At 42.3% G+C, this 24546-nt stretch overlaps 1 protein-coding gene across 4 annotated transcripts; it reads right to left on the bottom strand.

The window, feature by feature from the left end:
- Positions 1-1025: 1025 nt before the first annotated feature.
- On the bottom strand, positions 1026-24093 carry RBL1 (RB transcriptional corepressor like 1). 4 transcript variants are annotated; one of them, XM_018086521.2, is made up of 21 exons: positions 23984-24093; positions 23442-23642; positions 22113-22177; positions 21892-22020; positions 21619-21779; positions 20848-20897; positions 18983-19166; positions 17372-17538; positions 15352-15464; positions 14708-14811; positions 14062-14199; positions 12450-12614; positions 12157-12292; positions 10285-10551; positions 9177-9358; positions 7270-7446; positions 5772-5843; positions 5517-5598; positions 3696-3862; positions 3108-3272; positions 1026-2849 (listed from the first exon to the last, which is right to left on the bottom strand). In XM_018086521.2, exons 1-21 carry the CDS (start codon positions 24076-24078, stop codon positions 2679-2681), a joined length of 2991 nt encoding a protein of 996 aa, XP_017942010.1. In that variant the 5' UTR covers positions 24079-24093; the 3' UTR covers positions 1026-2678. The 4 variants fall into 4 exon arrangements, with proteins under 4 accessions (XP_017942010.1, XP_017942011.1, XP_017942013.1 ...); XM_018086522.2 differs by having other exon boundaries at positions 9177-9304; XM_018086524.2 differs by lacking the exon at positions 1026-2849 and having other exon boundaries at positions 3250-3330.
- Positions 24094-24546: the final 453 nt, after the last annotated feature.

Here is a 24546-nt window from a genome sequence, read left to right as displayed (position 1 = left end):
TTCAGCTGGAGGAGACTGAGATCAGACCTCCCTGGGGTTCTGCAGCTTCCCCACGAGCAGCAGCGGAGGGGCAGCACCGACCTCTGCTCTGTGACCACTGAGAGGGCCTGAGGGAACGGCTGGAGCTGTGCCAGGGCAGGCTCAGGTTGGATCTCAGGAAAAGGTTCCTCGCCCTGAGGGTGGTTGGGCACTGCCCAGGCTCCCCAGGGCAGTGGGCACGGCCCCAAGGCTGCCAGAGCTCCAGGAGGGTTTGGACAATGCTCTCAGGCACAGGGTGGGGAATCAGATGATCTTAAAAAGGTCCCTTCCAATCTAAGCCATTCTGTGATTGTTGGGGTGTCCTGTGCAGGGCCAGAAGTTGGACTTTGATGATCCTTGCTGGTCCCTTCCAAATCAGGATATTCTATGATTCTCTGAACTACAGATTAGTCTTTTAAAACATCATTACAGGATAATCTGCACAAATTAGCCTTTTCTCCACCCCCAGAGCGGGTGAACAAGAGTAATTTAAAAGCTCTGGGTTCATGCCAGCTTTATGCTTACCTGGAGTGACAAAACCAGCTGCTACAGATCTGAACCTGTCCAAGGCTGGTTTTGAAACACGTCTGGGAGAAGGGCAGCCAGTACCAGCACGTGGATCTCATGGTTGCAGTGCTGGGAGATAGGAACTAGGAGCCCACAGTGAGTCCAACAGCTCACCTATGCTGGAGTCACACCTTTCTCTGTGGGCATGTCACCTGTCACTGCAGGGTTTTCTCCCTTTCTTTGTTTTTTGGTTACTTCATGTAATGTATTACTCACCTTCTCCTCCCAGAAACCACATTGGTCTGAAGCACAAACAGTAAAGAAACCTCAGGAGGAACCTTCAGACAAAACACATGAAATATGATGAATTTAAAAAGAAAAAAAATCCCAAAGAAACTTGAGGGAATATAAAAATGATGGTCTTTGACATTACAGAAAATGCAGACAAAAGGCATTGTTTAATGAATTAGCACAGGGAAACAACAGGAAATATAGCAACATAGGTTAAAATACTTTTTAGTTGTTTATTATAAAACAAAGATTTACATGTGAAGGCACTTTGAAACCGTTAACAAAATTTCCATGTAAGCTATTGTTTTAGCTGTTCAACAAGCCAAAAATATTTTTTCTATCACCTAAAAAGGTGAAAAATTCTGAACTGCAGAAACACTACACTTAAAGACAACTACTAAGGATTTTGACACCATCAGTTTCCTGGTTTCAGAGAAGGCAGTGACAGTGTGGGGACCAGACACATGAGGAGATGTGCACGTCATGTCAAACTTAAACCAAATCAACTAAACTCTTGTCATACAATACTGTGAAAAGACTGACCCTGTTATGTCTGACCATACATTTCCCACCCAGAAAGGCTAGAATCCTCCACTTTTTATCTGAAGACAAACATTAAAACTTGAATAAAATTAAAGAAACTGAAGAATCGACATGGAAGTTAGTCCACTGCATGGCCATTTCCTCACACTGCAGCTCTCCATGGCCAAGCACCAAGCACCTTTTTTTGAAAGTAAAAAAAAAAACAAAACCAAAAAAACAAAATTCAAGTAGTTCAGAATTCAAAACCAAGTTTGTAAACTTTCTACTCCTTGCTGAGTAGTGTCCCTCACTCTTAGGAATCACTCACACTTAGGAATCAATTTCTCCTCTCTCACTCCTGGCCAGATTCATTGGCTGAGACTGCCCAAAATCATCACAGTGCTTTTACTAACACTTCCATACTAACCCAACCCAGCCAACGAAGTGAGCAGAGTTCCTCAAACAAGTCCTATGTGTAATCGTTCCTTTTTTTTTTTTCAGTTCAGTTACACAGAAACTGAAAATTACAGTGCTGAGAAGTTTCTCTATGGCTCTAATCTTGCCCCAGCTGCTGATTTTAACTGTAACCCGCTTGTAATTCTTCAGGGTGAGCTGCCATCCCTATGAAAAGCTTCCAGGGCTGGCTGCTCTGTAACTTCCAATGTGGCAGCACCCCCTGGCTCAAAAGAAAGGGAATTCACTGAACCGTATCTCAGTGCTTTACCAGAGTCCAATTTAAGTCACTGCTATTTGTATTTTTTGATTATTGCCCCATTACTGCAAAGCTGTCAGATCCATGTCACAACCTACACTTTAACTGAAGTTCTGACAGTTCAAAACTGCTCAGCTCTTCCTGAGGCTAAATGATCCATTTTTATTCTCTCCAGTTACTCCACAGAAAATAATGCATAAAATTTCACATTCTTTTAAAATAAGGCACTTTGAAAATTTTTTCTCTAAATATAAAAAGCTTGAGGAAACTTAAACTGAGTTCACTCATTTCTTTACCAATCTGATTCCAAAAATAAAACCAATGTTACTAGAAGCTGAGTTACACTCAGAACTCACAATGCTCCCAGTTAGGCCTGAGAACATCCAATATGGCTTTCTACAAAACACTCTTGCTAAAACAGCTCAAAGTTATAGCACAGCATGGCCTTTGGGAATGAAGATCACTGGCATTTCCTACTTAACTATTGCTTTTTGCATCCTGTGGAAGTCAGGTAACAGTTCAGTGTTAAAGAAACTTGGCAGTTGTCTGTATACAAAGCCAGGAAATAAACAGCACAACAGCTGTAACCAGCTCCATAGTTTTTAAATCCCACAGGAAACAGGCAGTTTTAATGATTTGCTCTTTCACTGACAACATCCTGGAGACGTTTTAGAAGAACATCATCATTTTCCTGGCAGAGTCGCTTTGTAGGGGATTCAGTGTCACTATCAATTGTTATTGCTCGCTTCTTGCTCCTCTGTTCACCTTGTTTTATCATATTGTTGATGTCCTTCAAACTCTGTGATTAAGATAAAAAAAATCATGAGTTACTCTGTCTCCATTTCAAACTTGCTCTGGTTTTCAAATATCTGAGAGCAAAAGGTTATTCTGAACCTCTGAGAGCGATGGATTCTACATACATAATTCTACCCTTCAGTGCAAAATGAGAGACTAGATGCATTATAGCACACTAGAACTGCATTATACCACATCCTAATTAGGAGATTAATTAACTCACTCTCAAACTGATGCCTTTCAACCTTTTTTTGCTGTGTACCTTGGAAGGGCTCCCACTGAACTTGTAGAGCAGTGCAGTTCGGGGCGTCAGGCAGGCGCCGTTCTTGTGAGGCGACACGTAGACAGAGTGTTGCTGGGAGATGCGCCGGGGGGACACTGGCTGCTGCCGGATGCTGGGGAATGGGGACAAGGGAGGGGCTTCCATCTGCAAGGGAGGACACAGCTGCGTGGGAGCTCAATCACAAGGTGTTTAAGAGCAGTAACTGCACAGAAGGAAAGATTAATACACCTCCAGGTCTTCTTTAGAAGATTTTATCTTGAGAGAGGTAAACAACAGATCAAATATCGATCAAATAACAGAATTAATTGTCTAGATGTGTTACAGAGATGGTCCACAGGCATTTGAGCAAATGGGTGTTGCATCGAGGTAAAGAAGCTGAAACCAGGTTTGCAAACTGAACAGCATCCGCGTCAGTTCTCTCGAAAGGCTGTTAAAGCAAGTTTTCATACCATTACCTACAACTATCTGACTTCACCCACAGCAGGTGAGTGACAGGACAAAATTACTGGCATACGTTTAACTGTCAGGAAAAACGACTGAGTATTCATTCCAAAGTACTTTACTTACCACATGATCCTGGTTTGTGATATCGTACTTCAGTGCAAATGCCTTTACTCGTCCTACATAGACCGCATTGTAAAATTTAATCAGATCTCCTCTCTCCTCTGTTTCCGACTCACTGGAGTTCTCTGCTGCAGATCGTCCAGAGGAACTGGCAGCTTTCACAGCTGAGTCTAACAATGAGAGAGCTTCAGATGTCACAAACCGGGCGCTTCAGAGTCAAACTTACCCTGTCCAGCTAGCAAGAACTTGTCCATAAATTGACTAGTTAATGAGAGGAATTAAAGAAACATGCCTGAGGCAGGAGCAGGGGCTGCTGCAGTTGGTTATGAACATTAGGAGAAGCTACCAATCGCTGTGAGCAGGCTAGTGGGTTATGGCTAAAAAGACCAACACCAGCCTTCATTCCAAACTTGGAAATAGCTGTAGCAAGAAACTGTAGCACGACTGAACCCTTCTCCCATGCTTATTCTGGGGAGTGGTACAAAGCCATTAGACGCTCTTAAAACTATGTTTTAAGCGGTCTGACACCTCTCAGCTTTTGGCTTCTGTGAAAGTTTCTATTGATCAGCTCAACTCACATATGCTGCACGGAAGCTATGACACCATTTGTTCAGGTGTGTTACGTTCAGTGGGAAAAGCTGCAGCCACACAGCAAGTGTATTTCTGTTAATGTTCTTTCTCCCCTAATTAAGCTGAAGTGCTACTGAATACAACCTTCTATGTCTCCTCCTCCATTCTGCTCACTGCCAAGTAAAACAGGGCAGCGCAGAATAAAGTCTCTGGCCATCACTGCACAGAGACAAACATCAAAAGCTCCAGCTGACACCTGTAACTCCATCTGTCTGCCTTCTGTCACAACACAGGCACGTGCTCCTGTAAGCTGGTGTCAAAAGAGCAGGGGTTACTAAACAAAGGAGACACAAGTCTACAAACTGAAGAAAAAGTCTGGCAGGAAAAGCCAATGAAGAACTTTGTAACCAAGTACATTTGTCTAAGAAAACACTGGAGCCCAGTGTCACTTCAAGATACTCCAAGACATCCAAGAAGTGTGGATTTGTCGGACAGGATGCTGAACTACAGGAGATTAGCACTTTCCTGGACCCTGATGGAATCCTCACCAGGCCTTTAAAAAACAGCTTTAATACTCCTTCAGGCAGTTGAATCCCAGCCACAGTGGGAATGTACCACAAAGAAAAAACTCCTAAATTCCATGTGTGTCCTGGCTGCAGATCTGCTCTGCTCATGGGTTCATACATGGGCTCAAGATCTCTCACTGTCCTGACATGTCATTCAAAATGGGCACAGCACAGTTCTCATGCTTTTCTCTAATACTGCTCTTACCCTTTTCTCTAACCTAGAGCAAAGAAAATTTCATCTATTTAAAAGAAACCTGAATATAAGAAAATGGTGGTCTTAATAAGTCAGCATTTTTATTTTCTGTTAAATCTTCAGAACAGGTGATATTAAGAAAAAAAAATCATAATATTCCAGGTACTGTTCATCTTCATCTTTCTTTCTTAACCAGTGTTGCTGTCCAAGAAGAACTATAATATCATTGACAAACTAAGAAGATACTTCAACCCTGAGCAACCAAACTTATGGAAAGAAAAATCAAACATTCTTTCCAACTAGGAAGCGTAATTTCCACTTCTATCACACAGGAGGGCTACTGACAAGAGGGTTTCTTTTTCAACATTACATTTGTTCTTCTCTAACATATTTAAAACTGTAAAATTTGCTCCACTTCTTATCACTTGACAGTTCAGTTCTGTAAAAGCCCACAAGTACATTACTGAAAAGAGCAGATTCCTTTGCTGTACCCACCTTCTGTCATCTCCGTATCTGGGTCTGCATTTTTGCCCGAGACATCAGCAGAAATATTTCTCAACAAGACACTCCTATAAACCTACAAGACAATAGGGAAAAACACTCTTATCAAGGAAAACAAGGAAGTTGAGAGACCAGATGAAATCCATTTGAATGGGAATGAATATTATACTGCACAGGACTTATGAGCACAAACACTTGAAAAGCCACCTCTGAGATCTGCAGAGAGGAAAGGCAATGCTATTGACTCACATGGCTGTTTGCTTGTGGCTGATTCCTGTAACTTTTCATTATGTCCTGAAAAGTTCTTTCCTCTTTGGTTACCTGGAACAGAAAAGGGTATTGAAGACCAAGTACAAGCATGAAGGCTGGGCTGCTCAGGTCCAGCATGCAGCTTTTTAGTGAGTATTACTATCAGTACATAATTTTAAAATTTAATCCTGGTGATGAGAATAAGAAAACACCAAGGATTTTTCTTGTTCAGGAATTCCTTGTTTCTCAGCCACCAAAGTCTTTTTATTATGATGCTTAGGCATTTTTCTTTTTTGGCTTTTCTTCTAGTGACACTTAAAATTAAAGAAGGGAAATATTATAAAGTCAAAAACGCATTTTGTAAATTTGGAAACCGGACCCCTTAACTTTTCTAAACAGAAAGTAGGCAGGTATGTACACTCATGCAATTTCATCTTGCTTTTGTACTTCAAAATAGCTCACTTGCTAAAGCAGTTTTTCAGCCATACATTTGCAATTTTAACAGCAGATAAGGAACAATTTTTGTAGTAGGGGCCAGGAGAGAATGTATCACAGTCTCTGGCTAAGTTGTCAGGTCTCACACTGCACTGGAGTCAGCACTTGAAAGCCTGTATTATGAAAAAACCCCAAACAACTGGCAAATTACGTGACGCAGACCACTGATACAGAGCACTGACTATTCAGTGGTTTTGCTTTCCTGCAGCTATCAATATTGATGTCAGGTGAGCCTCAGCCACACTGCAGTTAAGAGCACAGGTAGTCACAATTTAAACATCAGTTTCCCTCCACATATGGTGCTCCTCTTTATTTGTTTGTCTCAAGAAAAGGTAATTCGGCCCCAGTGGAAGGAGCCTGGGTTTAGTTTCACCTCCTGAATTTTGTGTCTGAATTAGACTTGATGGACACCATAACCATCAGCTCAAGTTTGAGTCAAACTAATATTCCAGTTTCATAATCCTATTTAACAACACCTTAAATCAAAGCTGGCAAATGGAATAAGAAATGAAGAAGTACGAGTAGCAGATAACCACCTCAATTCCTCAGCCTGGATCTTCAAAACCTAAGAGGATTTTTGGGGAATAGAAACCTTTCCTACATACATTTGCTCCTGCAAACTTCTGCACCCGCCTAATTCTGTAACTGCAATGGATTTTTTGGTTCAGATTATACAGATTGTGAAGATGACAAACAGGATAGAAAACAAACATGGGGCAATAAGATCACACAGTGCTTTGTCTGCATCAACCAGCGCTCACCCTGAATGTGCTCAGGAAGAGAAGAAAAACCCTCTCAACACACTGTCTGGTTGGTGGGAACTTTTAAGATAGGCAAAACAAGGAAAAACACGTACTAGGACTTCGTGCACTTTTTGGAAGGACTTTTTCCTTCCCTCCAGTAATATGACAAGAATGAAGCAATTAAATTGTAAACTCTGAACACACCTGACATTGTCAATTGAATGTAAAATTCCCTGAATTTCTTAAAAACTACACATTACCTTCGCCATGATATAAAAGGCACAGAGGAGGAGCTGGTCCAAATGTCTGTCCTTCATTAGGTCAGCACAGTGAACCAACGTGAATTCAAAGCACGTCCATATCTTCCTGCGCAAGTCGTTGGAAACATCCAACTTCAAGCACAGGTCACGCAAGCGCACACTGGCCAGGTGATAAACCTGGAAGAGAAAGACACACAGGAAAGAGTGAAGCCAAACAACCTTATCCCACCCTGCAAAAATGAAATGGCTCAAAGCAGAGCTGTTCTAGAAGGACCATGAAGATGACTAGAGGGAGGGAACACTTCTCCTGTGAGGACAGCCTGAGAGGGTTGGGGTTGTTCAGCCTGGAGAAAGACACTGGACAAGGGCCTGGAGTGACAGGACAAGGGGGAATGGCTTCCCACTGCCAGAGGGAAGGGGTTAGATGGGATATTGGGAATAAGTTGTTCCCTGTGAGGGTGGTGAGGCCCTGGTACAAGTTGGCCAGAGAAGCTGTCGCTGCCCCATCCCTGGAAGTGTTGGTGTAGTGGAAGGTGTCCCTGGCCATGGCAGGGGGTTGGAATGAGATAATCTTTTAGGTCCCTTCCAATCCAAACCATTCTGGGATTCTATGATTCAAAGACTAAGTTGTCCACTTTTCAGCTGTTGAATCTCTAATGCTTATAGAAAATCTGCCTAAAAACATTATGCCTACGGCTTCTACACCATATCCCTCACTAATTAGGCCCATTCTTTATGCTAGAAAGCAGAAGGAGGTCATTTTATTTTCACTTGTTCTACTGAACAGGAGCAAGAAAGGAGAGGAAGGAAAAACTATCATTGTGAATAGCATGATCAATGTAAATGAAAGGTCAAAATTTAAAGACAAATTTAAGTTCAAGATTTTAGTTCTCCTTCATAACTAAGAAGAATATATTGCCTATTATTGGTCAAATACATGGCTACAGCTGAAGGTACTCCCTGGCTGAGAGTAAACCTTCCAAATTGCAATGTTCCCACCTGGCAGCTGGCTACTCAATTCTTAATCTGTTCTCAGAGAGGCAGACTGTCACTAGCAAAATTAAAGAACCAATAGTTCAGACACAGGATGTGGCTTACAAGTGTTTCCAGAAATTACTTTCTGTATTAAAACGTACCTTAAAGATCGTTCATTGCATTTTAACACAGGTTGTATTTTAACACAGATACCGCCAAAGGGGACACCCTCTAAAAATAACTTCTCTAGTAAGAAAATAGCAGCAAAAAACCAATTTTCTAATATTTTTGAGAGATTAATTTAGGCATATATTCTTTGTAGTCATTTAGACCAAGTTACCCTGCCTCTTCCAAAGACCCCTCATACACTCCACACTGGAAATGAAGGTAACTAGAAGTAAGTGATCTGAAATTTCTCTGAAGCACTGTCAGTTCTTAACTTGCCCCTTAAATCCTGCATTGTTTCAAAAAGTTCCTTCTTTCTAGAAACCCCTAGCTAGTGTGCCATTCATCACTGCTTTCTGAGCTCCCAGCCCAGCACGATCAGCACTACCAGGCAGGCCTCAAAGTGGCAAATGAGAATCTCCAGGTGCTGGATCCACAGACACGGGAGAATCATCTCATCTTGGATATGTCTAATCTACAAATGTGGGAAGCAGTCAAAATAGACAAGAGAAGTAAAATCTACCAATGTGTCTTTGATAGTTATTTACAGAAGGTCTTAATTGAAAAGTAAAAAAATCTCATGAATGGGAAGGGGAAAACTGGATTCTCTGCAACACTCAACATCTTTCTCCTTCAAGGTATATAAGAACTGCAGGTACCAAAGGAAAGGTACATGAAGACTGAAAGTAATGGAAGCTGCACAAGGAGGCAGGTTCCAGCATGGCCACGAGCAGAAGTACAGCACAACTCCCAATAAGGACACTTACCTTCCTGTAGAACAGTGCCAAGGACCCCGTTCTCTTTGGTTTGCTCGCTGCTGACACCTGCACTTCCTGTGCTTGGTTCCCTGGGGGGTGGCAGGAGGGAGCCAGAGCCTCCACTTTACACGGCTGGCCTAAATTAATTGAAATGGGGATCAAGGTGATCCCACCCATTTCATTTGCAATACCTGGAGAGGATACACACACCCAGAAACAAACCAGTTGCTCTCCTCATGCTGCAGAGCTAAACTGCAAACCAAACTCATTTACAAACATTTCATACTAAAAGCATCTCATCTTCTGTACTAGATGCTAGAAAGACTCTATCCCTCTGAGTCTTTAGAAATTATTAAAAATTACATTTCTGGTAAGGTTAAAGGAAGACTATGAATGTGAATGATCATTTCTAAAATTGTCCGAAAGGACAAAGTTTAGAAGAAATCACAGTTTCTGTACTTGGTGTTCCACTCTTTTGGGGGAGGTGGGCACTCCCTTTTTTTACTATTCTGCAAACCCGACAGCATATCCGATACAGTCCACATTAGTTTCCTCAGTAGTCAAATTCTCTTGCTGAAAATCTCCCTAAACATGAAAAATGGAGATTTTTTTCTTCTTGTCTTTAACTGTAGACCAAATTTTTAAATTAAAAATGGCTATAAAACTCATTGCTCATGTATCATTTTCAGAAATATTCAAGCATCACCCAACTTTAACAAAATAAAAGTCTCCCAGTATTTTCCTATTGTTAACATGTAACCCTTATCTAGAAATTCCAGAGCCTTTTAAGATTATAACAGACTGAAGTTAAGATAAATTGCAGTAAATGATTGTTGGAACTGAGAACCAAAGCATCACTTAACCTGTGTAAGGTATAACTGGAAGAAGCACGAACTCCACAACTTTGTTCATGATTCTGAATCCTCAGGACGTTTGCCAGGGATCAGATGTCTCCAAGGAGAAGATGTCAGTATGAACTTAAGCTTTTTTTTTTTTTTGGACAAAGTCAGCATTCTTTAAAAGAGAACAAGCAATACATGCTCCAAGTGCATGATTGGTCTAAGCAGATCTTAAAAGCAAGGAAAACACCTATTAGAAAAGCAGGAAGAATTCGTACCGTGCAGTGGGATCGTGACCTTCTGTCCCACTTTCCCCGGCCCTGTAGTGGTTGTCATGGTCAGCACTGTCTGCCCAGGAGACACTGACACGTTTTCAGCACCAATGCTCGATGCTGGAGCAATTGTCAACTTAGTTCCTTTGGGTAAGATTTTTTCCATCTGTGTTTCTCGGGGGCTGTCATCTCCAAAGAGCCTTCTCTTAGCACTTCCAGCTGCAGGAGAACTGTAGCGCTCATGAACTGAGATTGGAGACAAGGGCTGCATGTCTGGTATGCCAAGGACAAAAAGATAAAATCAACAAAACCTTATGAGCAGCAGCTTAATGGGAATACTTCTCCAGAGAAGGGGAAAGGCTGCCTTCCAACTACACCAGAGTACCAGAGATCTCTTCTAGTTCAGACCTGCTCTCAGAGTTCACTGTTCCCTGGTGATGTGAATGAGATCTACAGTCTGACTCCTTTTATTTTGCAGTCATCCCAGACAGCACATCAGGTACCACATGGAAGTCGAGTAACCAAACAAATTTGCAGAGACTGAGGAACACACAGGTCACAGATACTCCAGTCTGCTTAGCAATTAGTAATATTTGCAAGTGCTATTCCTGTGAACACAGTTACCTACAGGAACACTGACCATATTCCCTGGATATGCAGTCTTCTCTATGTTCTGGCTTTCAAGCTCTCTCTACACTGACCTGAGTCCGGTGCCTCCACCCTCACCCACCCCTGGTTCCTCTCAGGCTTTTCTGTTGCTTTCAAATACTTCCTCCAGCAGTAAGGCCAAAGTACACAGCACTAATGTACAGGCTTCAGTTCACAGGCTTTTTGCATTTCTGCTGCAGTCTGCGAAGATACCAGTGACAGGAGTTTCCCATTTCCCAGAAAACAGAAACTTTCTGGATAATTGGTCAGGTAAGACTGATTGGAGACCACATTCCCAACTCTGCCAAGATGGTTCTCTTGATACCAGGGGCAAATAAGCATTTCAAATCCCCACCATACTCCAACTGAAGTTAGGAGGAGCCTCTGGTACCAGATTCTCATATACAAGGTCACGTCTCACACAGCCCTACCCATATATGACACCATCTCCAACAACAAACCACAACACCTACAGCAACTGCTTGTACATCTCTTTCCTAAGGAGTATTAAAAAAAAAAAAATCAGTCTTGTCCTGCAGTTTGCCAGATAAACACCAAGGGGGACATCACACAACCAGTAAGTCCATGGTGCACCTGCAAGAACATAGGGAATAGTATCTGGGATACAACAAAAGCAGCAATTCCTAACTAGGGGAGTATGCAAAGGAAACAGCAGTGCTGGCACTGCCTCTGCACCCTCACTGTCAGGAGATAATTCTATGTCAGATCCAGAAATCTGCAAAGAACTGTTCTTCAGAGCAGAGAATACTGCAGGCACAGTATTGCCCTCCCTTCCTGCACCAAAACAGTTTCAAAACAGGAAGCAGGAATAAATGCACCAGTCATTAAAAAAAAAAGTCACCTAAAATCCAATCAAACTCACTGATAACGAACAAATAAAAAGCAAAAAAAACCTAAAAAAATCAGAACATCAATGGACAATAAGCCATTACATGACAACCCACCTGAGAGTAAGGTCACTCTGGCATCAAACCAGCAGCAAAACCTGCTCCAGTTCAGCAGGGAAGCACCATCACCACTGTCTGCTGCCAGTGAGACAGAGCACTGGTTTGACTGGGTGAATCCAGACCTCCCCTTGATCAAATAAGAGGCTTCACAATTCTGAATGCTTAATTCACATTCAAGATTGCTTTTTGCAATTACAAAGAAGCTTAAAACCCCTCCCCCCAAATTCACACATTCAAACCGTATCAGAAACCTTGAACATACCCCGTCTTAAACTCCCACCAAGATCTGTTCGAACCTCTTTTACTCGAGGATGAATTATGGGAGATAATGGCATCATAGGCAAATGCCCAAGCCCACTTCCTCCATTGCTGGCTTCAAAATTACTGGGAAATATTACCTGAGAAATAAGAAATGTCAGTGTGAGATAACAAATGAATTTCCCTTCTTTGTGCCAATCTATTAATAGAAGATTTTCTGCAGCAATGTCTCATTTGAACAATTTTCTGTATAAAGCAACAGTGAATTTCCTATTTAAAGGAAAACAGATCACCTACTTCTTCACAGGTTGGGACTTTGTTGTCTGATGCCTCGAGTGCATTCCAGAGTGCCGAGTTCCGAGTCCAGGCAAGACTCTCCAGAATCTGTTCCTCAATGCTGTTGAGGTGCTTCACCATGTCTCTGGAAAGTCCTTCCTCAGACCGAATCAGCACTTCAATGACCTGATGGCAATCACACACACCCTCCAAAGTCAGGTGGCTCATGTTTAACGTTATCAGACTGTTCTTTATTTCACGACCCCGTTTGAAACTTCAACAAAGAGCACTCCAGCCTTCTCCTTGTATCTTCATCTTCCTCAGCCCTCTTCTGATCCCCCTTTTTTTAACCCCCTTTCCCAAAGGCAACCAAGGAGTCAGAAGTGGACAGCAGATGTGCCATCAATGCAGACCAACCCACTCCAGGGGTTTTTAGGCCCTCTCTTCCCATTGCTAAGCATGCACAGAAAGAAACACTGAGCACACCCAGAGCTCACCATGCAGCACGTGCAGCAGACCTGGGGAGATGGGAACAGGTACAGCCACTCAGCAGGGCATGTGGCAACCCCAGCATTCCAGCTTTCCTGCCCTTCAAACCAGCAGCCCATTACATGAAGGGTTGAAAACCACTGCTCCAAAGTTTTAAGAAATGCTCGGACCCCTTAATGTGGACAAGTGGGGGTTGAACAGATCCCCTGCAGCATCGTACTCCACCCCCATGCTCCAACACAAAATCCACTTTATTTATTTTACTCCTGTCTGAAGAGCATTCAGATTGTTTTTCCAAAGGTCCAGAAATGGAAATGCCATAAGACTTCCCTGGAGGACTTATTGATATTTTTAGTTATTCCTGCTACAGAAACGAAGCATCTGGAGAACAAAGTTACAAATGTCACAAGTCTCCGTGGTGTGAAGCCTTTGTGATGGCAATTTTTTTCACGTAAGAGTGCTGCAATACACTGAATAGCAAAAAAAATTCAAATCAAACATAAATCTGTTCCACAAAGTTGGGTCTGCACCAGTGCATTTCATTTTGAAGGAGGCTACCAAAAGCCACAGCAATATTGACAGATTTGTTTCAGCTTCAGTACTGCCCTAAGCTGATAAGCGAAGGAAAGAGGGAGAAGAGAATATAAACGAGCTTTTCCAAAGGGTTCCATTTTTTGGTTGCTGTCACCTAAACAGAACTACTTGATTTATTCATGGTAAGCTGTGAGGTGTCCAGCAAAAACTAGAGGCATATGGATAGGTGATAAAAGGACTGAAGTAGTCAAAAAACAAATTACATTGGAGGTGGGGTGAATGTGTTTAAAAAAATGACCAGAAACAGAGTATCAACAAAATATATGCTTGAATGCTTTAGTCTACTAACAGTGTATACAGATTAAGAACTAAAAGTTGATTGACAGCATGTTACAGTTCAGTACCATTTACAAAATGGATTTTTTTACTTTATATTTCAGCTTCAGCTCTGGCATTACATATTCCAGGTAATATTATTTCAGGACAGCCAGTGCACAATAACATCAGTCCTTCTCTTACCTGATTCCCTAGGGAGGAAGAGCATCACCCTTTCAATCCAGTAACATGCCATTTTTAATACAGATACTGTCCTGAGTCAGAGGCTATTTACCTTATAGAAATAGAATGGCCTGAGGTCAAGCACTTCAATGATCCAGGGGAAGGTACGAGGGGAGCTGTAGGCGAAGAGCACGATCTCCAGGCAGCACGCCATGAGGGAGCGGTGGAACAGATCCTGCTCCAGGAGAGCCTGAGGACACACAAAATGGCAGTGGTCTCGTGCCGGGGAAATGGAAGTCGGAATTTTGTGAAAGAACCTGCTTTTTTCCACTGTTCACAACCTCCTATTTTTCACAGGGGAATTTAGAAGACTAGATGTAGAGTAACGGCACCAAACCCACCCCATTTTGCATACTATGGACAAATCAACTGGCCTCCTTATTGTGCACCACAAAGCAGAGCAAATGCAGTGCTACCTAACATGAAGTATTGATCTTGTTCATTGGATCAAGAAGAGAATAAAAGTCAAAAGTTGTGATTCTAGAAGGCACCACAAATTCAGATGGCTAGTTATGCCAGTTATACTGGTTTTAACACTAGAAAAAAACACATTTAGGCACCTCCCATGTATTTCCCCTTTTAAATATTAACAATATACACAGAGTGCTTTACAGTGCTCTGTCCTGAAACTGCCTGAAGACAAACTCTGAGAAACAGTTACAAAAAGTGGTCTACTCTTCAGACAGTTCTTTACTTACAGTCAGATCCTTCCCATGCAGTCTCCGTGTTTCTTGCACCATTATAGTCTCCAAGATTTTATAGTACAAGATCTCTGCCAGTTTTAATCTGTTTACAGCAAAATCTGAAATTTAAAAGCAACAGAGATGAAGTCCAATGCCACTGGCACAAATGGTCTTAAGACTAAGCTGAGCAACCTCTCCTGATCCAAGAAAATACCGTGTGTATGTATGTACACACTTTGCAAACCCAAAAAGTATGTTCAGAAATCCGCTAGGCCCAAGCACAGCATGAAATTTGATAAATGTTTTAAAGGATTACTTAATATTTCTTCTGGTGTAGTTTCGCAGTGTTGCAATAACTTTTCTATTTGTATTCAGTTCCCTTTAGATTCTAAAGCCAAGAAGAATGCAAGTTTACAGTTGTTAAGAGCTGCTTTTCCATTATCTCTTGGTTATCCTAGTTCAAACTGCAGCTTTGGGTTTACTCTGTCATAAATTTTTATTTTTTACCGTGTTCTGTTTGACAGCAACAGTTTTCCACTTGGGTATGTTCTGGGATAAAAACAGCTCCACTGCATTAAGTACTTAGACAAGAGTGTATGTATGCATTCTATTTGCCCTGGTTTAGTATTTTGAAACATCCCATGCCTTTCACTCCATACCTATATGAGAGCCTGGCTGCTCATCTGTTGACTGAGTGTAGCTGCAGCAGAAGGTCTCACCAATCTCCTTCACTCTGCTCATGATGCTTTCCATGGGGCTGCGGGCACAGGACCTGAAGCAGAAGGCAAAGAGAAAGCCTTGTTTGTATAAATTAATACCCAGTTTAAAAAAAAAACCAAACTCAAGAACAACAACAAAAAACCATACCACCAAAATAAAAAGGGAAGCTAATTATACTGGACATTCCTCATCTGCAATAACCTGTATTACCCAGACAGAGGAAAACATAAACCACACAAATATTGTGTCCTTTTTTCCTTTCCTAACAAGGTTAGGGAGGCTATGGAGATCTTGGAACAAATGCAGGAGAAAGGAAGAGCTACAGCAGCACACTCAGGAGAAAAAGAATCTGGTGAGAGCAAGGCAGTAGTGAGGATGCTGCAAAAGGCAACAACCAACCAAATGCATCCACAAGACCACACAAGCCAGGCTCAGTCTGAGGGAGTACAGAAAAGCTTAGAGTGAGGAGCCAACACCTTCCCATTTACTACCAAGACAGAGAGAAACTGGTGAACTTCAGACGTCACTGTCATAAAAATGGGCCAGAGAATCTCTGGCTAGAGATAGTCTCTCTGAAAGCTTTCAGATCTTCCCTCAACTGCTTTAGAGGACAGTGGTTTGTCACTGATGTCAACTTAAGACAATAAACTATTATGAAAAGCCAGAACTGAAAGCAACTAAGGTTTCTTTGAACAAAGCCTTCTAATTAACTTCGAAGCCGTCTCCGTGGAATTTTAATTTGAAAAAGAAAATACTAAAAAGCACAGAATATTACACAGTCCAAACTACAGTTCCTCCCATTTCTCCCAGTCACACAGTACATATCCTAGTGCTTGCTGAACTCATGTCCAGTATGAGCAAAGTACTCACCACAACTCTTACAAGAGGTTTACTCAATTTTTTTCTCATTTTAATATTTACCTCTCTCCTGACAGACTAGTTTATTACTTGGAACAAACACATTTTTCATTAGAGATTGCAGACACTTTAATGTCTTAACTGTGTAATATAAATAATATCAGTCCTTAAAAAACAATCAAAGAAACATTCAAAACAAACGCATCCTGCTGAGCGGTTGTAAAATTTGAAGAACTAGTGCTACGAAAACTTTCAAAATATACATTAACTCCAAAGATGAGAACTGCAAGCAATATTTTTCACCTATTTATGATGGTTATTTTACAAAAATTACTTTCACACTTCAAATATTAAGTCCTAATACTAAATGTCCATTCTGATTAATAAAAACACATCTGGACACCTTACACCATAATACAGCAAGGCCTTAACTTGCAGATGTTAAGCCAACACCCATCTTTACAGGTATTTACTATTCAATTACTGATTTTTATGAGCTAGGCTCAGAGAGGAAGGCAGTGAGCTGAAGAGAGCTCAGGGAACAGCCACCAGAACAACCAACATGGAAAGCACAGCTGCTGCTACACAAGAGATCAGCTTTGACAGTAACCAGGGTCACTGCAAGGCTCATACAAGTGCTACAGGGTTAGATTAAGATATCCTGAAGTAGTAGGAAGGAGAAATGGGAAATCTGTATGCTGCTTTTAGTTTTATCTTCCCAAGTTGAAGGCCAACACTATAGCTTGTCGATTCTAACATTTCTGCCCTCCTCCAAAACCTCTGACAACACAGTTACCACATCTTTTATTAGAGCCATACTTGTTTAAAATCCAAATAAATAAACAAAAAAGGCATTTGGCTTTCAAGCAAACAGATAAATTAACACCATCAAAAGCTGAGTCTCCATTAACACAATGGTGGTGACAAGTCAGATGGGGGTGGTGGTGTTCAGCCATCCTTCTCCAGATGAGATCATCTAGAAAATAGATCTTTCAACAAGAAATACTACAGAAACACAGACCTAAGTACTCTGCACCGAACAAAAAAAGCCAGAAGGTCAGTTCCTGTGTGTATGAGAGCAGCTGAAGTGGACACACTCACTCAAAAATAGCTGTAAGTTGTTCACTGGGTGCATTTTTCAACCCAGTCACCATGTTCTGCAAGCGGCTCACGCTCTGCGTGGCTGAAGCCACAGGAGTGATGACACCTTCCTTTTCTCGCAGATATCGTCGGCCAGTCAGGGGAGTTGAAGGTGCAAATGATCTTTTCTGTCACACAGAGAAAGATAACAAGTAAAATCAGCCAACAAAACAGTTTCAATAACCTTTCAAATGAGCATCTCCTGCAAAATCCCTTCAAAGACTAAAATTACACCACCAGTACTCTACGTGAGGGTTCATCAAACCTGCCAGCTCAGAACTGACTGAAAATGAGCCAAAGTTTTCCCAGGACTCCATAAATACAAAATATAATAAATCTTCATGCAGATGAAAATTAACTCAAAGGGTTTTAAAAAATAAAATACAGTAAATCAAGACCTAAAATCTTAAAGCCTGTAATTTTTTAAGATCATCTGAACACTGCAAAATACAGGATAAGGAAGAGGAAGCACATGCTTCCACTCTCAGTCCCTGACTGCATTAGCTGTGTGACACAAGGAGTGGGTGGCAGAGCTGCCCAGGAGAGGTCCACAGGAAAATATTCCTTGGAAAATGCTGTCCAGGCAGACCTCGAGCCTTCCTTTATCCAAAGGATGATGCAGCACCGAGCAGATGGAGCTGTGTGGACTGCACTTACCTATTTGTATCCTACTCTCTGGAAGTGACACAGTTTTTGGATTTAATTATCAGAGCAGACAACATTCTGATGATACACAGCAAATAATGAGAAAAGGTTAAGCCTGCAGCCATTATGCATTAATAGCAATACTGTTATATTACAGAAACTGAAGCTCAGAATTGCTAAAACCCACTCCACATCCCTGTCTTTAATTTGCCTGAATACGAAATACGCTTATACTTGGCAGAAAAAGCTAAGCCATAGGATTCACTTACACCACCACCAGCATCTTGGAATAAGAATTCTTATTTTTTAATAGACAAGTAAATCAAACAGCATATGGTTCTTTCACACATCCAGCACTATTTTTCTCCTTATCCAAAAGTAATCAAGCATTTTCCTGCATGCCAACTTCATTAAATACATCGTACACTTTTAAATGCAGTGAAACATTTACTCTGTTAATAGGCTACTTTTTGTAATGAAGAGACAGTTTGGTGAGGTTTATGCTGTGAATGTTATTTTCTGCAGAAGAATAAAAAAGATGATCTTTCCTATCCTAAGAAAGGAAACACTGGGAAAACAAAATAAATGAATCCAGTGTCAAGGTTTTGTGGCATGATTATGAAGCTTGAACAAAGACCTATATATTTAGGTATTACCTACGTACAGGTTTTTCTTGGACAAAACCTGACTAACACATGAAAGTGCTCTCATCCAGTTTAAGGAATAATTATACAATAAATTCCACAGGAAAGACATCACCACCATTTCTCCTTAGCAAGACAGTACTGGAGCCTGCAAACGGCATTCACCACCTTCCTCTCAGGAAGAAGTTCAAGAAATTCCAAGTCTCCTCAGTAATTCAAAGTGTGTGTAAGGATGGGAAAACTCCGAGTCCTTCAAGTGAGACTGATGTGTTAAATGAATCACCTTTTCAAAATGCTGCTGCAGATGACACTCTGTGGGAGCTCGTGCTGCTGTTTTCTCTACTAGCACATCTGCAGGGAATTTTCGAGTGCCAATTTCTTCTTCAGCATCAGCTCCCAGGAAAACTCTCTCATCAAAATCACCCACGGTCAGAACATACTCTTCATACTCTTTATTCAGTGCTTTGCTGAAAGAGAAGCCCAGGTTTGACATCAAAGGTTTAACTGTTGAAGAAGCAAAGAAGGCGCCTCTGGAGCGCAAGTACAAACTCACACCAACACGGAGTCCAAGTGTTCCATGCTCTGGGCAGCAGTGCTGCTTCCACCTCCCCAGGCAACCTGCCTGGGGTCAGCCCTGCCTGCCTTCGGACTGAAAGTTCTCCAGGACCTGCTGCAGGGACTATTCTTCCTCCTAAGTGACCACCAACATTTGGCTCTTAGTAAGAAGAGGAAAAAAACTCCAACTCTGCTTCTACCCCAGTTGTGAATAAACCAGTGTGGAAGTGCTCAACTGATCAGAGGTTAAATCTGTGAACACACAGAGCACACCAATGGGAGCTGCATTCACCTCCACTGGATTTCTGGTTTTACCACTCCCGAGCCCATAATTTTTCTAATGGTGCAGCAGAAGGGACAGGGAGACCAAACAAATCCTCCACCCTCTTTATTCCAGCTAACCCAATTGGAAAACAGAAATGTTTAATCCCACCAAGGTTGCAAAGCTTTAAATTTACACTTAGGAAATGGAATGGAACTTTTGGATAAAAATCAGAAATGGCTCACATCAATAAATCCTGCCTGCAGCTTTTCCACGGGCCAGGAATGCAGTTCCAGCTACCACTGAAGCAGACATATTAGTGGAACATAATGTAATCATGACAAAAGCAACTCTGTGATCCCACAGGAAACCTGACTGTATCACAGGTTCACTTTCCCCATGTCTTTTAGGAAAAAAAAAGAAAGTGGAAAAGAAAAAAGAAAAAAACAACTATGGAAGGTTTGGACAAAAAAAACCCCAAACCCTAACAGGCTTCCACGCTTCTTTTAAATGTCAGGCTACTTTCAAAAGAACAGGGACTACTGTATGTAAGACTATTAATTTTTAAGTAGAAATACTAAGAAAAGTTGCATATTCAATGGATCCCAGTTTATACATGGGTTTATATCTAAATTGAAGTATTATCTACACTGTTAAAACAATCACGTCTTATCTCAAAATTCCCAAAAAACCAACAAGTTAAGAGCTAACCTAGCGAAAAAAAATTAATAGGTTTTTTTGCAAAAGGCAAAAAACCCCCCAAACCGTAAGGGATCCAGAACAAAGCAGCTGCTGTTCCTATTTTGCATTTAAATTAACCTTCAGAAGTGAATTCAAAAAGTTTCTGAAACAATTACACTCGCCTCCCACAGAAACACTACACCTCTTTTGTGGTTTTGCAATTGTTTCTTCTTTTTCTTTGAAGTCCTTCTGCTGCATCCACAGATTTATACACTCAATTAGAGACTGACAAATGAATTTAAACATTTCCCTACCTGGGCATAATACGTGTACAGAAATACATCCGTGCATGTCAGAGTCAAGGCTTTGATTTGTATTAGATTACTCAAAGATTAGTCACCAGAAAATCAGAGCAAGCACCAAAAAACCTGACAGCAAGGAAGAACCTCTGCAGCTTGAACCCTTGACATTGGCCACATCTTGGAACGAGAAAGCATTTCAGCCAGAGAGAAGCTTTGGTGGTCAATAATCAAAAACCCATTAGATATGGTAAGATAAAGAAACAGGAAAACCTGAGATTTAGTACACAAAGGCCAGTGCTTTAGACATGAAACCGAGCCCCAAGATTAAGAACAAAAGCTGCAACTTACCTATTTTCTGTAAAGTTGCAGAGATCCAACAGACAATCTCCTTTTAAGATCTAAGAATAAAAAGCAGAAATATCTTACGTAATAAAATCAAAACTGTTCCAATTGTGAGGACATGATGGTTTTAGTCAAAAAGGAAATGAGATTGAGGTGCGGAACTGGACTTTTTTGGGTTTTTTTTGCCCAGACCAAAGGGCTACAGGGCCATTATCAAGACAAAGCTCCAGATGAACTCACTCTTCAGACACAGCTCTACAGTGTAGTATCTGTTCACTGCCAGGTTAGGGACTGACCTTACAAACAACTACACAAAAACTTCCAGAGCTTGGAAAACATTTCCAGGATCAAAACTAGACGGAACAGTTCATACACCTGCGACCTCAACCTCTTCCTTCCAAAGCATTTTGCTCAACTTCAAGACAAGCAGCAGGACCCACACTACCATAACAGACATCCCATAAAACTATTTCGCAAGGAGATCACATTTTTTTGCCTGAAGAAAACACCACCTTTAATAATTCAGTTTCGCAATGCCGAGAAAGGAAAGCAAAGGTTCTCCACTGACATAAAAAGCCAAAACAGAGACCTTACAGCACACAGCATTAAAAGCTGAGAGTGAATTCTGTTCCTGCTAAAATACAGACAAAGAAAACCTGAACCAGCCTGAGTTCCTTTGCTCATTTGCACTCTTCCCTGAGGAACCCACAGGACCTAAATGGTCTTGAGAGCCATCATGGGGCACCACCATGCACTCACAAAACTAGTGAGATGTACCTTCCTATCAAACAGCTTTGCAATGTATGGTTTAAAGTAGTGTTCCTTTATGCCTTTTGCTTCTACCAGGAGCCCATCGTGCAGCTCACACAGCGTGGCAATGATGCAGGGAGGGTCTTCAGAGGCTTTGATCTCCGGAGTGTGGAATTCCACTGGTAAGCCTGAGAACAAGGAGGGGGTGGGGGAAAGACAACCAACCTTCAACTTCATTTCAAATGAACCCAGAGAAAAAAAAAATCTCATTTGATTGTAAATAATCTTTCCCCACCATACCTTTAAATGATGGATTTAGCAAATCTCTTCTGTTTGGACACAGAAGGGCATTGGCAAAAATCAGGTCCAAGCAGCACAGAAGCAAATGATAGGAATTTACTAAATCATCTCCAATCATACGGAAATTACCTTGAAGAGACAGCACATCACGTCAAGCAACACAACAGAAGTTCACAGCTGGGAATGTATCCAAATCATGCAGCTAAAGCAAGCAAGCCTACCCTTAGTGTACACAAAGAGAGTCCAGCAGAAGTTGAAGAGATCTTTGACACTGCATGGTACCCGCCTGGCAACAAGGAAAAGTGGGGAGAAGTCACTCTTCAGTTCCAGAAAGCTGAACCTTGTTTTACAGTAAAAATTTCATGCCATTTCCCTTCTCAAAGTAACAGCTGGAGCTTTTGTCTTAATTTCACACTAAGGCTCAGTCAGCAGCCTCCCACCTGGCTCCACAGGGCATCCTGCACAGCATTCACAACCTCCTGACCCTGTTTCCAAGCCAGTGGCTGCCTCTGACCCCGCCACACTATTCTGCTGGTGTCACATCTCCCACAGAACCCTCCTGCAGCCACAGATGGTGAGATGATAAGGGCTATATATATGCCAGTGATGGTTTTTCCTAAATATTTTACTAAAGCATCAGTCATCCCTTCAGAACACACGATTACAGCTTGTACTACAGCTCAGCTGCTGAATCCCATTTGGGGTAGAGATTATCCAAACCCATGGAGCTGGAAGACCAGGGAAGGCATTACTCAGGACAGCCCTCAGAGGAGCCAAAGCCACGGTGATGCTGCCCAATGCTGCTCTGAGGGACACAAAGAAAGCACCCAATAAAACTTCTCCCACTACACTCTACCTGTAGTCATGGAGCTACACTAGAGCATTTTACCAGAACAATTATCCCCCCTCACATCCAGAGAACCCACATGAGCTGAAAAAACACCCCGCAGAGCCACAGCTTGGCTCCCTCATCCCCAGGGTTACACTCTCACTACAAAGATGTCACAGCAACAGCCACACACTCCACAAGGAACACAGACAATTAATTGCCTCCTTTAATTAAGGCAGAACTTCCATGTGTGTGTGGAAGATGACACCACCAAATTTGTCATAAAAATTAGCACATCAGCTGTAACTTCCTCCCTCATCTGGCAACCACAGCAAGGGCCCAGCAGGTCACGGGGGATGTATCACTGTAGCACAGAGGGGTCCTGTCACACCAGCTGCCTGCACTGTGCCGAGACAAAACACCCCTGGGCCGCTTTAGTTATTTCTACTAAACGTTTAGAGCATTGGTCTCACTGCGCCTTGAAGTTAACCCACCTCGTGGCACCTCTGCCCGACACACACAGACCTTCCCACGTGTGACAGGGAGCGGGATGCAAAGCCCTGGGGACACGAGCTGTGCCCCCCAGGGTCAGGGCTGGCTCTGCATGTGCTGGGTTTCAGGGTCAAAGAGGGCCCATCTCTTCAGAACTTCATTTTCACAAATCCGTACTGGGTATAACTCTTTCCAGGGAAAAGTCACATTAAATCTCAAAATCTCATACCTCTGTTTCCTGCTTCGCTGCGGCTTGGAAGTTTCTTCATAAGGGTTTTGAAATACATCAAAAAATATTGGTTCAAACTTCTTGAAAATCACAGTTGACACTTCGAAATTTCTCTCCAGCCGCTCCACTCGCTCTCGGAATTCCTGTGGTAGGTTTGACATGTCCATCCACTTCTTCATTTTGCTAAAAAACTGAATTAAACTTTAAAGAAAAAAGAAAGATCTGCTTTGAGCTTTAACTATCTTCCAAAATGCAACATATTTACTCCTTAACGACTCATTAGATTACTATGTAGATTTACATTTTTTTTGACAGACTCCCAAACTGTACATATTGTAAGCTTTTTGTCTTTTATCACTCTGGGGTTTCTCCTTGACCCTCTTTAAGGCACAGGAATACTACTTTGATGCAGCGGCTGCCAGCATGGCTGTGTTGGGCAGGGGAGGAGGGGAAAATAAAAATCACATGCTGCTCTGCATGTGGTGGAGGGGGAGGCAGGACAGGCAGCAAAACCACAAACAAGCAAGAGCTGTCAAAGTTACCTGCACAAAAACCTGTTAGTTCTGGGAGTAATTAATTGGCACTCCCCCTCCAGCAGCTCAGCCGGGAGCGGGTCTTTAAACCGAACGAGAAACATTCCGAGCTCTGTCGTTCCAGCTCTGTCTTTCCCGGTCAGAGCCACAGGGGCAGGGGAGCTGCTGCCGGGGCCGTGCAGAGGGGGAATGCTGTGTTCCCAGATTGGGAGCCGCCAGCACTCCCTTGGGATTTGCCCGGAATCCTGAGTCAGACACGCGTGCTATCGAGATCGCTACGGCAACGCCGAGGTGTTTGCGGTCAAATTAACTACAGCGAGAAACAACTGGCGTGGGTGGAACTGCTGGTCCGACATGGGTGGTCTCCCAAAGGCTTGAAGTTGAAAATTACGTATTTACATCCAATTTCCATCTGTAACACCTGCGGATTTGATGCTTTCCCAGCTCTGCCTCGGGCGCTGCGATTGGGAGCACCGGGAGCGGTCCCGGGCCAGCGCTTGGAGCGCAGGGACTGACAACGGGCGCTGTGGCAATCAGCCCCGGCGGTAATTAATTAGCCCGGCGCTCACCTG

The sequence above is a fragment of the Manacus vitellinus genome, unplaced genomic scaffold, assembly GCF_001715985.3.
Source record: "Manacus vitellinus isolate BGI_N305 unplaced genomic scaffold, ASM171598v3 scaffold_97_pilon, whole genome shotgun sequence".
Taxonomy (NCBI): Eukaryota; Metazoa; Chordata; class Aves; order Passeriformes; family Pipridae; genus Manacus; species Manacus vitellinus.
The sequence above is the reverse complement of the archived record's forward strand: the minus strand, read 5'-3'. Positions and strand labels throughout refer to the sequence as shown.